Consider the following 16,643-nt stretch of genomic DNA (forward strand, 5'->3'; position numbering starts at 1 on the left):
TGTCTATAAACCTATATAATAAACATAATATTTTGTTTTAGTACCTATATGCATATATAATTAATACCTCGTTATTCTTATCTCCTTGATATAATTGATATTATTTTTTGATGTGTACATACAATTTTTAAATACTATTATCCCACATAGCATAGATATATTTATTAAATATTTAATAAATATTTTTAAAAAAATTGAAATATTTGATATATTTTCATTAAAATTTTAATTTTAATTTTTAAATATTTGTTTTCAAATGTTAATAAATTCTTCTAACATGTTTCAGATTCAACATGAAAAATTAAATATATATATATATATATATATTTAATGTTGCATAAAGTTTTTATTTTAAATATTTAAATTCCAATCATATATAATATATTATATATTAATATTGTTTCATTCGTTATTATTGACAAATGCTGTGTGAGATATTACATGCATATTCAGTAGTTTAGAAACCGTGTATAATAAAAAAATAACGTTTAAATATTTCAACCCTATTGGCCCCTGTAATTAGTACATGTTTGTTTTTAACGTAGAATTGCATTAATGACCGGGTTTGGTAAAATTGGCTGACAAAATAATGGTGAAATCTCTATGGAAGCATAATAAGTCTTTCTTGAGCACATACATTTTATCTCGTCGTTTCTAGCGGCACCACGTGGTGGTATCTACCTTTAAGTATGTTAAAACCTAAAAAAGCAGCTGGTGTCGATGAATAAATAAAAGAATTTGGACCTAGGAAAAAAAATGGCTTCTGGAGATGTTCAATAAAGTGGTAAGATCAAAAGTAATACTCGGAGAAAGGAGAAAAATACATGAATATGCCCTATTGAAGTCTAAGAAGGAGCCAGACGAGGTTATGAATTTCAGACCGGTTTCACTACTATGCCACTTATTTAAACTACTTGAAAGGTTAGTATTAAATTGCATATCACAAACAATAGAAACAATGTTGATTAATCAACTGGCAGGATTTTAAGAAGGTAAATCATGTACTGGACAGGTTTTAAACGTAACACAGTATGTAGAAGATGGTTTTGAAAAGAGCTAGATTACGGGGGCAGCTTTTTGGGATCTAAACGCAATGTACGATATCGTAAACCATCGTATACTATAGAAAAGCGGTTCCCAAACTTTTTTTTTTCAATGGTGCCTTTTTTTGAACCCAATTTACCCATGGTGACCTGCTGTGAACTACATTACAGAACAAAAAAAAAACCTATTGATAACCAATTTTATTAATTTTATTAAAATTTAACTTAATTATAAATTAATGCATTTTTAAATTTAAAAAATAAATAAATAAAATTATTATTATTATGATTATAATTATTATATAAAATTATTATAAGGTTAAAATGAGAATATCCGAATAAACAATAAAAAATATTACAATATTTGTTATACAGTTTTTACGAAAACCATAAGGAAAAACAATTTTATACATTTTAAACTATTTGTTATGAACCGTACGTAGACCGCGGTGCCCTTAAAAAATGGTCGTGGTGCCCCTAAGGCACCGCGGTGCACAGTTTGGAAATCGCTGCTATAAAAGAAAGTTTATGACTCAACTAAAGACTTTGGATTTGTAGAGCTATTAAGATCAATTCTGAAGAATCGTAGATTTTATGTAACGTTTCAAAGTAGAAAGAGTAGATAGTGGATTAAAAAAAAAAAAAATTCTCCAAGGTATTGTCTTGGCACCAATACTTTTTAATATATATATAAATGATCAGCCGATCGGAGAAGAAACTCAGCATTTTGCATACGTCGATGATCTGGCCGTAATGACACAAGGGGAAACGATAGATTTGAGATGGTTGAAAGTAAGCTAAAAATAATGTTGAAAACACAAGGAAAATATTACCATAAAAATCATCTGAAGCCAAATATAATACCAACACCAAATATCATTAATTTTATAAATATAATAATTAAAATAATACAATTCCGATAAAATTTATACTGGAATTTTATGAACTCATCGTGAAAATTGTGTTAGAAAATGACTCCTATTGCAATTGTCTTTCATATGTCAAACATCATGTTGCCACTTAAAAAAGAGCCATAGTCGTTCTTAATTCTAAATTACTCTAACAGTATAAATCATTACATTAGCAACTACAATGACAATGAATTGGTGAATACCATAAAAACTATTCAGTGAATATATATTCGTTTTACCGTTTAGAGAACTAAACGTAATATTCTCAGTGTACTTATTTATTTATTATCTATTAAAAAAATTTAATTATTATTTTTTTTCCAGTCGTCATCTATTTTTCTTTATTGTCGTTATCATTATTAATTAATTATTATTAATTAAATATTTATCAATATTGTTATTTGGATTTTTTCTTATGTTGTCCACCTGTTAAATTCTGTTAAAATATATGAATCGAAAATTCAATATTAATCTCACGGTGCGTAACTGCAACGTTCAAATTAAAACTTTTAATATTAACCCAGCAATAACTTTTGATCTGCGGAAATACCATGCCGGATTATCGACATCTAATACTGATGTTCGACCTAGTTAAAAAAGTAGTAAAAAAAAAAAAGAAAAAATCGGTGACACATATTTCAATAAAGCAACGCAGCCAGGTGGCTTCTTATGTGAATTGTTGTCGTTCCCCCTATGAAAGACAGACTTGGAGAACTGGATAATCCAATGATATTTGGTTTCTTTCAAACCAAAGGTTTAAAAAAAAAATTGATCAAAAAATTGGTCTTGTTCAAAAATAATTTTGTAAAGTATTATAAACCGAAATATTAGGAAAGAATTATTGCTTGGAATTTCATAAAACGAGTGAAGTATCCATTTTTTTCTATTCATACTACATCTAAAACTAAGTCAAAACACATTTGTTTATCTATTAAGCATTTATAATATAGTATCACTATCAAATTGTTGACATAATTTTAATGAAATTCTAATGATGAGGTCATTATATTTTATTTATTACTCAATATTATAGTAACTCGAGTTGTATTTTCGTCAAAACTGCATTTTTTATATGCACTGAAATAATTATTGGTAATTCGCATCTGATTTGAAATCATTTTCAAGACCTTGGTTCGTAAATTAATTTTTTTGTTCCATTTCAATCGTAGTTAATGATATAATACTGAAAACTTTATAAGGTCTCGTCAGTATTATTATTAATGTATAATATTTATTTTTCAAATTATCAAAATAATAACGGTCAGTTACGGTAAAACATTTTAATTTCGTTAATATCATAATTAGGGCTCGGAACTTAATGCACTTAAAAAATACTATATATGCATGCACTTATGAGCTTAAAAAAGTACAAATATGCTCTAAAAATATGCACTTATATTTTATTTTTGTACACAAAATTTTCATTTGCACAAATATTTTATAAAATTATAAATATAGAAAAAGCAAAGTAATAAAAATAATTTTGATTTAAAAAAAAAATAATAATAATAAAATAGCATTAAAATGTTTCTTGAATAAAATAAAATGCACTAGTAGAATGTTCAATAATCATTATTTCCTAGAAAAATAGTTATAGAAAATCATTGTATTTCGATAGCAGCTGCTCCTATTTGATATTTTTATAATATTTTATTTTAGATGAAGCTAGCAGTAATTATAATTTATAAATATATGTATATTATATAAACCAATAGGAGAAAAACATTGTTTTTAATGTCAAATGGAAATTTGAAAAATACAATACAAGAATATTAAGAAAGTTCTCTCAATATGAATTAATTAATTTTTTATTTTTTTGAATTTTCATTTTGAATCTTCAAAAATCATAAAATATGCTCTAAGAAATTGTAAAGTTAAGAAATATGCTATAAAATCTAAAAATCACTAAATATGCAAAAATATGCACTATAAATTTTTGATATGGTTTTCGTAGTGTCTTGGAACGAATTTCTAGCTCACTTAGCAATAAATCCAATCGTGCAAAAAAAACATGCAAATGCAACAACTTCCGAGCCCTAATCATAATATATAAATTCTTGGTTAAGACACTTTCCATAAATGTGTCTGAGGTTGTCAAAATATTAGTTTTTGTGACCCTCATTTCGAATGCAAGTCGGGTTCTAATAATAATAATAATTTGTGGTGGCCCCAAAAAGGGTTATTTTAGATTATGGCAGTGACTAAATGAAGCAAATGAGTTGAGGTAGTGTTTTGTAATTATTTTTAAAAGTCCACCGGTATGACGTGACCGGAGAGAAAATCTTTGGTCGAGATTTACATGTGTATGGAGGTCTGAAAAACACACTAATTTTATATTTATTTTTAATCAAAAACGTTTTTGTTCATAAAACATATTAGATTTAAATTTGAATATAATTTATCTACAATTGAAAAATAAAAAATAATTACCATAAATTAACCGGTTTCATTTTGATTCTCAAGAATCGATGGCTCCATTCAAAAGCAAAACGAAAAAAAAAATTTTTTTATTGAAAACAAACACAAAATTTATGCGCACTCCAACCAAAGCCACTAACACTACTCTCTACGGTGAGAATACCTCAAGTCTTGCGTTTATGGGTCAAAACTTTGCACCTTGGATGATAAACTGGCACTTTTAATTTAAGGATCTATAGAGCGAAAATTCTAAAAATGTATTAAAATTATGTGTTATAGACCCTGAGTATGATGATAATATTAACAACAACAAATAATAATAATATTATTGTATAAAAACTATTGCTTATTAAATTCTACTTTCATAATTAAATTTTTCAAAATTTTATAAAAGAATTAAAAACTTACTTCAGCTAATTGTTCATCCATTATTCAACTTTCATTCCATGGGATTTGTTTAAAAGTATCCACACATTTTTCATAACCACGTTTTATATCACCTCGATAACTATCTTCATATGTGTACAAATACTTAATTTTACACTATTTTTCTTATACTTAGTTACTTTTAGTAACGCATTTTCTACTGCATAATGTATGCTTATAAGAAAATTTAACTTTTTATAGAATCTTATCTACACGACGTTCATTAAATTATCTTCAAAACTTATTTTTAAATTTTTATATTTTTAAATTTTTCAAAATATGGACTTCCTTGTATTTTTTACCATAAGATAAGAAAAATGTTTTGACTTTATAAATAAATTTAATTAAGTACATAAAAAAAAAAAAAGAAGCTAAAAGTTTATAAATATATTAAAGAGACCGTTATTATTATATTATAGATTACTTATATAAAACACTTGTAATTATAAACATAAATGTATGGTCATATCTCATAATTTTATCTAAAAATAAAATAACTTAACAAATTTTATACTATACTAAATATTTATTTAAACCATAACAATAAAAACAATACAATTAGGCATGTCAATATGTTTATTTGAATATAAATTACCAGTATGCTTTAAATTTTATGTATGTTTGATGTATTATTTTCTTGAGTTATAAAATATTAATTTTTAAAAAACTTAATAAACCAATCATAAATTACAAAATATTGCAAACAACAATCTTAGTTAATTGAAATAAAAATGTATCATAATTATTAAACTTCTTCATATAAATATAAACATAACAATAATACATAATTTGTACTAAAATATAATATGTTTCTATCACAACGAATATTCACAGTTTTTGCACAGAAGTCGAGAAACAAGACAAGTTAACAAGAGTAAGAATATAGGATAAGAGTTTAATAAGACAATTAAACAAAATTGGTATGATATATGTTAAGTATGCGTTAAATTATCTTTCAAATGATATAACATCATACGGACGTGAATTCTGATTATTATAAAAGGGGATGATGATATCGAAAAACTTAGAACTTGTACCAAAAGTGTTCAAAATGTTTACGATATTTTGTTTTATGTTAAAAATTAACATTTTAAAATATCATGAGAAAATCGATCTCCTTTTATGCGGATTGACACTAGTCGACACGCCATACAGCTCTATTGCCACAGTATACCTACTGAATGTACAATAAGTTGAATCAGGTAAGATTTTCCATAAGAAACTGTCTATTTCGACAGTTGTGTACTAAGGCTCGCTAGCGCCCCTCGCAAATTTAGGAAAAAATGCTTTTTAACCAATTAAAATTTGATATAATGATATTTTTTTAACCTTTAATTTTACTAATTTTTTTAAGTATGTAGTATATTTTTAATTTATTATTTCGGTGTTAATTTTAAACTTTGAAAATTTGGTTTTCTCGCTTTAAAACAGGCAAATTCAACGATAATTTCTTCATATGAAATTTTTTATTTTAATTCCCTTATGATATTTCATAATTTTATCATTAAATTTACACGTAATGTGTACAAGTAGACAACATCTACGTATTTCAAAAAGTATAATGGAAACATTTCTATTTAATTGTAGGATAAAAATATGATTTCTGCACAATTTGCACCTCTTTGAAATTCGCGTCCCTGGCGTAGGCACAGTTCACCATACATACCCTTACTACACCACTGGCTGTTGTACCCGTATGCTACCAAATACACCATGAAGTCCATTAACATCAAATACAGATTTAAATCACCATAAATGATCGTCGTCTCCGCTTTGACTTCAATTAAATTATAATTCCATATATTATTGTATAAATAAATTGTTATAATTATTGAAATTGATGTACTTAAATCATAAATTAATTCATTTTAACATTGAATACTGTACTATAATATTATTATTGTTAATTCTTGTTTTACTGAAATTAGTACGAAAGTTAGAAAAAATGGGAACTTAGCAGGAAGGAACAGCATTAGTACTACTGCTGTAATGACTGTTTTTTTTTTTTTTTTAATTTTACGAAGCTAGGAGTACCATAATGTTCTGACTTAACTTGATACGTAAAATTGCAACTGATAACGCTTGATATTAATTGTAAAACGATAATTTTTTTTTCTGTAGTTCGCCATTTAATCGTAAAAGTAATAACACGCATTTGTAACGATCATTATTATACATTATAGATAAGCACCTAGTAAAACTTTCTGATATTATTTGTGTGTATTTGTAGAGCAATTGATTCTAAAAGACACACTATACGCAAGTTAATAAAATCATAATTTATTTTTTTTCCGAAGAAATAACTATTATAATTTTACGATCTGATGCGTAGTGCCACAGGTAATATAAAGTAACTAATTACATGGTGTGTTTTAATGGATTCGGTTTGCATTTAAAGTTGTTAATCGATAATTTTAAGTCACCAATTTAGTATAAATAGATCATTCAATCGGTCTCACAATTGTGTGGATAATTCCTGTTGTTTCGTTACGTGTTTAATTCCTCTTCAACTATTTAACATTAGAATATACCTAGTAAATTTCAACATGCGTTTGATTCCCATGCTATTTCTTTTTATGTTATTTTTTTATTTGTGTCATGAGTCTTCGTCGGGTATGTACATAGCTTACATTTTACAAATTATTTAATTGAATGTGTGCTTTTAGTGGGTTTTGCCATTTTAAACACGACCTATGAGTAAATTATGTATTCAGGTTTTACATAGTTAGCTGATTAATTAAAATTTTGCATACATTATGGAGCTAGTAAAACTTTAAATACTATACATTTGTATGTATATATATATATATATATATATAAATAAAATTATTTTGCATTTCATATTATTAAAATAATTATAATAAAAACGAAAAAATAAATATACAAATAACTTATTAAGTATTGTAAATAATATTAATAAAAATAAATACAATATGTAAAAATTAAAATTCTTATCTGGAGTATTGTAATATTTACGACCAGTTCATCAGGTACCTATAAAAAATACACTGATTATAAATAATTTAATGAAATTACATAACTGAGAATTATGGCACGATTTTACACACAAAAAAATTAATTTAGTGTATGAGTTAAAGCTATAATAAAATACATTGTTTTTTCAAAAAAAATGAGTTAATATATAATTAACATAATATAATAAGTTTCCTGGTTATTTATTATCAAACAAAAAATAATGAAAGTAATTATTATTTTTAAAATATATTTGTAATTTATGATATTATTATATTAAGTATACTTAACTTATTTGCACAAAACTTTTATTTATATTATTTATAATATTTAATAATTTTTAGTAGGTAAATTCATTTTATATTTAATAATAATTTATATCATATAATATAATACATTGATAAAAGTGGATACGTTAATTTTAGAGATCAAAATATCGTTTAGTTAAAAGTTAATAGTTAACAAATCATAAATTTAACTTGTATTAAAAAAGTTAATAGACTTTCTTTTAATTGGTACGATTATTAAATATTAAAACTATAAATATCTCAATTGACAAATATTCATTTTTATATCAAATCGCAATTTAAGCTTATATAATATTAAAACAATATAATGTGTAACTAAATATTTTTATGAATACAATTTATAATTAAAATTTGCATAGTTTACAAATATTCTTAATTGTAATAGTAATAATTGTAATTTTTGTATTATTATAACGTAGGATTATTTTAAAGAAGTTAACTAAGATAAGCAAAAGTTATTTCAACAGTCAATTAAACTAGTTTAATTCTAAGGTCGATTAGAAAATTAACTAGTTAGTAAAGTTAAATAGTTAACATAAAAATGAAACTTTTAGCTTAAATTTAACTTATTAACTAATTATTTCCCTATTTATACTCGTATTTAAGAACGTACTTTATACTCTAGATAGATACTATTATTAATTATGATTTAATTAACATTTATATAATGCTTTGTTCTTTAATTGAGTTTTTATTTTGAATAAATTATCTTTATCTATTAGCTAATTTGGTTTTCAGCAGTGTGAGTCAATTGGTCAAAAGCCATTTGGTTGATGGTTTAGTGATTCATAAAATATGATCGAAATATTATATGATCAAATCGTTTTATAATACAAATGGTTGAATATTTTATTAATATGATCGAAATGTTTTGGGGCCGAATAGGTTTTTTGGTGAAAGTAAAGATAATCATTAGAATTTCGATTACTTTATCTAATATTTTTTATAAATGCAACTCGTATGTAGATTTATCGTAGTAGATCTACTATCGTAGGACTATAAAAATGTATCAACATATTAGAATCTACTCAAACAAAACTGAAGCAATAACTGATATGTCACTTTTTGGACGTAAAAACTCAAGTATAATCCCACAATATACGCATAAAATAAGTGCAATAAAAAATCTTAACTGATCCAAGTTATGATTTATTAGAGTACTTAAGAGAAGTAGCCCAATATTTAAAATATTAATTACTTATTAATTATTATACTATAATAATTTTACTAATACTTTTACTAATTATTTTAATATTTTATTAAATTACTTAATAATAACTTAATATATTTATTTTTCGATAGTTATGTATTTCGATTACATAACATTTCAATTTCTTGAATTTTCGATATTATATTTTTCCATCAAAAATGTGTTCGAACGGATGAAATCACTTTTTTCGATCATTAACTATCAGCCATTTTATTTTCGACCAGATTACCCCCACCGGTTAAAAGTCATATATTTTTTCTTAATTAATATTTATGATTAATTTTGTTATTCAATGTATTTTGTTATAAAATGTTTGTATTCAGGGCCATATTTAGGGGAGAGCTACAGAGTGCTGTTGCCCCGAGTGGCTAAATATGAGAAGGCGGATAATTTTTTATATTTTCAATATTTAATGATCTAATATTTTTGAAATGAAATTTCATTACAAAATAAAAAGTGTATCTCAAAAAAATATATATATCACCAATCACGGCGTCACGACACACACACACACAACAGGTGCGGATCCAGGGGGTGGGTCATGAGGGTCATGATCCCCCTCTCTAGAAAAGCATCAAGATTAAATCCTTTGTGTTTATTTGAAAATTAAAATATGCATAAAATGTGTTTTTAATTTTTTTTCAATTAGATTTTTTCTTGCAAGAAAAATGTTATACAACATATTATATTTATATACATTTAAACTAAATCACCATTTGTTCATAAAATCATAATTTCCATACAACTTCTAAGAATATTAATAGTGATTATAAACTTACTGATGGACTATAATATTGTTGGCAAAAAAAATATAAATATAATAGTAAATTTGCGGAAATTGTTGAGTGTTCAACCTTCGACGGAAAGATAACTTATCTTGATAAGATTACTGTCAATTCGTTGGCTAGTTCCGAATTGGTTTCCGAGCTCCAACCCCACGTGCCGAATTGGTTCTCGTCTGAAAAAGGTATTTTATTAGGTATAGCCGAATTGTTTTCTGTTTAACTACGCACATTTTCCTTCTCAATTTTACAGGCTTAAAACTGTCAACTTTAAAGTAGGCTTAGTCAATATGCGTTAATGTATGTTAAAAAAAAAAAAAATGATAAAAATATACAATTTTAAATCGTTGATTTGGAAGTCAACTAGTCATCACTTGGATGTACAAAATAGAAATAATAAAATATAATAAATACATTTTAAAACGACTGATTTGCAAAATTGAAGCTAACTTTCTTTAAATATTCAATTCTCGTAATCTTCTTATTAATGTACTCAGTCATAAAATTTTCCAAGTATTTGTTATTTCTTATCAATATTATAATTGTGTCTATATGTCGTACATATAGCTTTTAAAATTTTGTTTTTTTGCTCTCAATGCACTGGCTCGCCTAACCTGTACACAAACGGGAACCCATTCGGTTACTCCCAATCCGTTACACGTATGTTTATATAGTATTATACCATATACTTGCTATGCTACCGCTAATCGCTAATTTAGGTTCTAATAACTTGATAAAAAAAATTATATATGCGATCATTCTCTACTCTCAGGCATTTTAAGGCTTAAGCTTTCATGGCTTCGTTTAAACATGGGAAAAGAACGCTTTGTTCAATATTCACAAAAATATACACATAAATGTTGATAATATTATTTCTAAATTTGGAAAAATAAAACAATGAAGATTAAACTTTGTTATTTAATTTTAAAAATGAACAGTTTCATATAATCATAATGTTCTAATTTGAATTAATAATTTAATTTTATTATTTTGTAATTGTGTATTATCTTTTTGTACTTTCGAAAAAATTACCCCCTCCCTCAATTTGAGTTCTAGATCCACGCCTGACACACACACACATACTTGGAAACGGTTGAGTACTGTTGATAGATTCAAAGATTTACAAATAATCTATCCTTATGTTGACATTGCACTCAGAATGTTTTTGTGTACACCAGCAATGAATCGTCTTCAGAAAGATCTTTTTCAACTCACAGAAATTTGTATATGGTATAATAAAGCGTTTTTTATTGTTGGACCCAGTGTAAAATTTCTAAATACGGCCCTGTATGTATTCTTAATACTATTACATTTTTAACATTTTCTGAATTTGAATTTTCGAGAATTTATAAATATGAAATTCTTTATATGTATACATTTTTTACCAAAATCTCTTCCAAAAACAATATTCATTTCAAAAAACATTCCAGAAATTATAATTAAATTAAATTATTTTTTTAATTATAATTATTATTAATATTATTTAATTTAGTATTAAATATAGTACTAAATATATAAATATTAATATTAAAACTTAGAACTTTAAATATAAATTTGGTATATAGCATCTAACAATTTCACATAATAAAACGTATTAATTACTACATCAGAACTTTGATTTTAGCGGCGGAACAAAACCAATCCAACGTGAATACTACTATCGCGAATACTACATCCACGAATTCTACTACCGCATTCCAAAGGAATCTATCAAAGGACAGTTTTATTTACAAATATTATAAAAAATTTATCAATTATCTACATAATCTAACAGGTAATATTCATTTTACGAAAATAATTAAATAAAATATTATTAAAAGCCGGGTCTCTATTGAAAATTTTTTGACAGGTTGGACTAGTTTGATTTAATAATTCTGAAAGCTAAAGCTTATATCGTATAATCGAAATTCGTTATTTTGTTGTAATTTTTCGTCAGTTTTTTGCAATTAATAAGAACATTTTTAGTAAATTCATAAAATTACCGCAATTACTTAATTAAGTTCCAAATAAACAACGATTCCTGTATTTTACTTACATGATTGTAATGATTGGAACACTCTTTATTGTAAAAACCACACAGACACAAAAAAAATAAATACTTATAATGGTGATACCAATACATTTCTAGTTTCATTTAGAAACTAAAATGTGATGAATACCATTAAAAATTATATATAGTCAAATGTATTGATTGACTTTTAACTGAAATATTTTTTTAGCAGAGGAAAAAACATCAACTGTCGATACTACCAACTCTACTGTCGACACTACCAACTCTACTGTCGACACTACCACTGAAGAATTTCTGGACATGCCAAGTAAGACATGCTAAACTTATCAAAGTAATTTGATAAAATATATTAAAGATTATGTTTAAAAATCAATTTCCTAATCTGTGATTAAATTTCTTTAAAAATACATATATCATAAATAATAATTTTCGAAAAAACCATAACTTACTTCACTAAAAATCTAAAAATACATTTATTTTTCTATGAATTTAACATGTAATGTTATGTTTAATATGTTGTATTATTTACTATCAAAATATGTCAATGATAATATTGAAAACTAAAGTATCTTTGGCAGTGCCGTAACTAGACCACCGAGGCACGTGTGCGATCAAAACCTTGAGGCCTCTAATCATTAAACGTTTTTAAGCATTTGGCATTTTGAGGCTCCGTAATAAATAGTTTGAAGCTCGAGGCCCGTGTGCATTGCACCTTCTGCACACCCGATTTTTACGGCACTGCTCTTTGGCTCACATAATAAAAGATTGCCTACCGTTAAGACTTAAGACATAAAATAATTGATATTCAAATTAAAAGTTCTCATAGTAATAAAAAAATAATAAAATATCATAGATATACATTCACCATCAAAATAATATTAATATTAATAATAGATGCCCAATAATGTATTATTGCGATTCTGTATTTTAAGTGTAATTATATTTCCAAAATGAAATTAACTTACACCAAATAAAAATATAAACAAAAATGTTTTAACAAATTTTGTAAAATCCTTGTAAATAAAATAAATTTTTAAATTTAGGAAACATTTATCCACTACCGTATGAAAAAACTAACCGTATATTACAATTAAAACCTAATTTTCTTATGACCGACGGCGCAGAAGTGTGCCACAAATCAAATACGACGGAGAAAATAAATCTGCTGATCTTGGTGGATTCGTTGGCCGATAATTTCCAACAGAGGAAAAGAATACGGGACACGTGGTGCAAGTATTGGGTAAGCCGAGTAACAAGTGTGCGAGTCGTGTTCTTCTTAGGAAAACCACAAAGCACCGTTATGAAGAATGAAGTGACCGCGGAGAATAGTATCCACAATGATATTGTGTGGTCAAACATAAAAGATTTACCTGCTCTCTATGGGTCAATAAAAGCGTTATCGTGGATGCAGTGGTTGATGACAAAATGCAAAAATGCCAATATGGTGTTAAAAGTCGACGAGAACGTGATCCTCAACGTACCAGCAATGTTGAAATTCGTAAAAACAAACCACAAAGCAGTCAATACCATATGGGGATTCGAGGAACAAAACGAATCACCGTAATTATCAAAATTTTATTATGAAATATTTCGAGTACAAAAACATTATTAGAGAAACTTAAAAAAATATCGTTGGGGCGTAGGTCGTCTCTTATCGGTCCGCGTATATTATGATGTGTCGTGAAAGTTGAGATTTAAGAATATGTAAAACTATATACAGTGCTCGAATTGGAGGGGATACGGAGGGATGGCATCCTACTTGTTTTGTCTAGAATAACGCATTCTTCCTAAGACATGTATTTTAAAATTATATACTTATCATTTTTATATTTATATATAAGACATTTTTTTTTTTAGTGAAAATAATTGTTTTTAACATTCAGGACCGGGTGCCCGGCTTATCGTATTGTTTAGTATAAGCCGTTTCGCAACTCGTATTATATCCGTATTTAGAGCCACGAACTAAGATAATATACTTTATGTGAATTATAAAAAAAAAAAAAAAAATTATAGGTACACAATGTGTGAAGAATGGCCATTTCGACCATTGACTATACATTTAAATGAAAAACAATTCCATTTATACTTAATCTTATGGGCAATGTTTAACTATTGATTTTTATGACTTTTTCACTAATGTGATTGTAATTGGTCATTTGGCACAGGCAATGTACAGCTACTGAACGTAGTATTCCATTTATAGTTACTTTCAAATGTATTTTGTATTTGTAAATTACTTTTTTCATAGAATACCAATGTAGTTATGAAGTTAAGAGAATATATCTTATTACTTTTATACGATAGAATATTGTTATATTCTAGAACAAGCTGGGGAAAAATATTAATTTAAAATATTTGCTTGTATAAATGCAGTGGCGAAACTAAGGAAAGGGTTCGGGGATTGTGACCTCCCCACCCCGAAAATTTTCTAAGGTTTTTACAAATTTTACGTAAGAAAAAAAATGGTTTATCTTGAAGACACGAAATGACTGATTGATATAAAATATGAATATTATTCGTATTATAATTGATAACAATAATAGCATGACAGTAAGGAACTTTTTGTAACGTTCCGTTCAACTTTAAAACATCAATAACCTTACTACTACGATTTCTTGATAGTCGATACTTACAATATGAAATATAAGTTAAACAGTTTAATTTATAATTTAAATATTTTACTAATTTTCATAAATATTTACTCATAAACCTAATTTAATCTTACTTTCTTATTCCTATCAAAAACCTGCAGAAAATTTATATTTTTTCCAAATTCACAAACCCCCTCCCTCCATCCCGAAAACCAATCCTGGTTGCGCCACTATAAAAATGTGTCATTATTGATATTTTTATTTCATTAACAACAAATTTAAATAAACTTTTTTCCGATTTATCTATATTAATTACACAATATGAGTATCTAATGGTGCCCTTGGATGTTACAGAGATTCTTGACTTATAGTCAGCTAAAAGATATCTGAGTAGAAATACTATTCGGGCGATTTATGAACCCAATCCTGTAACAAATAACAAATTTAATTCGTATTTATGTTTTTAAGTATAGTTAGTCAGGCTACGAATTTTAATGACCAAGGATATTAAATAACTTTCAACGCATTATTAATATATATATATATATATATATATTTAACCAATCATTTTTTCTGAAATTATGGGAATCTGAAACCCTCAGTAATGTCTTGTGAATACACTTTTTAACTTTTCGATAAACTTAGATTAGATATTTGAATTTATTATTTATATCGATGTACAATATACAGGTACAACTAATTTTCAATTAAATAATAGATAGCACATGCAATTTCTGTAAGACTTTTACGATTCTAAATAGATAACATTTATTGTTCACAGATATTCGTTCAAATATCTTTTAAAACATGGGTACTTAATGTCTTATGATGTGATACCGAAATTGTTTCGCGGTGGATTTAAGAGAATAGACTATATACCTCAAGAAAACATCTACTTCACGGGTAAGCACTACCTGGTATTATTATTTTCACAAGATTTGATTGTAATATTTTTGTTTACAGGAAAAGTAGCGCAGTTAGAAAAAATCAATTTAATTCATACACCTGAGTTTAAAGGGATTGATGTGAAAACAAATAATTTTAACGGTGATCCAAGTGATATAAAATTCACTACCGCAAATTGTCATTATTACAAGAATCATATTATTTTCTTACACTCCAAGAAAGAATACGAGTGGTTATACTTATTGTTGACATTCTCATCTTGCCCAAAATATAAATTATAAATATTTATATATAAATTAACAAATTAATTTATATTCATTGATTAGAAAAAAATATACATTTAATATACTTGGGGAAATTTTGTTTTATTTATTTATATTTGTGTTTGCAAAAATATTTTTTCTACAAAAAAAGAAACTAAACTATCCACGATATTCAAATCTACCTTTCTAGTCTATAATATCCATGTATGTTTAAAAAATGAAAATTAAATGACAATTATTAAATTCACTCCTTAAAATATTTCTACAGGCAACTTATTATACAATCTAGTATCTACAGCATTGATTATAGAATAGGGATCTATTATTATATCTATTCTATAGTCAATGTCTACAGTAAAGAAATAAAATTGATTTAAAGGGATTCGATCCGGGTAGTTTTTAAGAAGTTGAATATAGGCAATTTGTCATACGCGTGCGTGAACGCCATGAGAGTATGTGCGAAGTAAATGATCACTAGTGTGTGTAATTACCCCGCTCTATACCCTCTTGCAATATGCAATTCCGAGCCATATTAATCTGGTGCTGTTAATCACCAATGCACCGGCGCGATGGCAGAACCAGTTTTCCAATAATAGATCACAGAATCATAGAATTGCTTATTTTACAATATATTAAAAATTTATTAAAATAGTAGCTTCTTTGTATTTTAGTAATACTATAAACCACATACGAATGAACTATTACTGCCGATTTCTAAAATTTTCATTTTCGTTTACAAAATTACCTAAGTCTTATCTTTGAGAGTTTATTTATAGGCTTTTAAATTGTGACAATATTTAG

At 26.2% G+C, this 16,643-nt stretch overlaps 1 protein-coding gene across 1 annotated transcript; it reads left to right on the forward strand.

Annotated features, from left to right (window-relative positions):
- Positions 1–7,070: 7,070 nt before the first annotated feature.
- LOC112691714 lies at positions 7,071–15,860 on the forward strand. Its single transcript, XM_025566087.1, has 6 exons — positions 7,071–7,138; positions 11,696–11,845; positions 12,291–12,389; positions 13,126–13,642; positions 15,455–15,576; positions 15,637–15,860. The coding sequence occupies exons 1-6, from the start codon at positions 7,123–7,125 to the stop codon at positions 15,858–15,860; spliced, it is 1,128 nt and encodes a 375-aa protein (XP_025421872.1). The 5' UTR covers positions 7,071–7,122.
- Positions 15,861–16,643: the final 783 nt, after the last annotated feature.

Source organism: Sipha flava, unplaced genomic scaffold, assembly GCF_003268045.1.
Source record: "Sipha flava isolate LNK unplaced genomic scaffold, YSA_version1 66_pilon_pilon, whole genome shotgun sequence".
Lineage (NCBI taxonomy): Eukaryota > Metazoa > Arthropoda > Insecta > Hemiptera > Aphididae > Sipha > Sipha flava.

Bases quoted from the DNA above. Each gene is read 5' to 3' on its own strand.
- LOC112691714 (XM_025566087.1), top strand. The intron at 12,390-13,125 runs GTAAGACATGCT...TTTTAAATTTAG, and splicing joins AGAATTTCTGGACATGCCAA to GAAACATTTATCCACTACCG. The intron at 13,643-15,454 runs GTAATTATCAAA...TATTGTTCACAG, and splicing joins GAGGAACAAAACGAATCACC to ATATTCGTTCAAATATCTTT.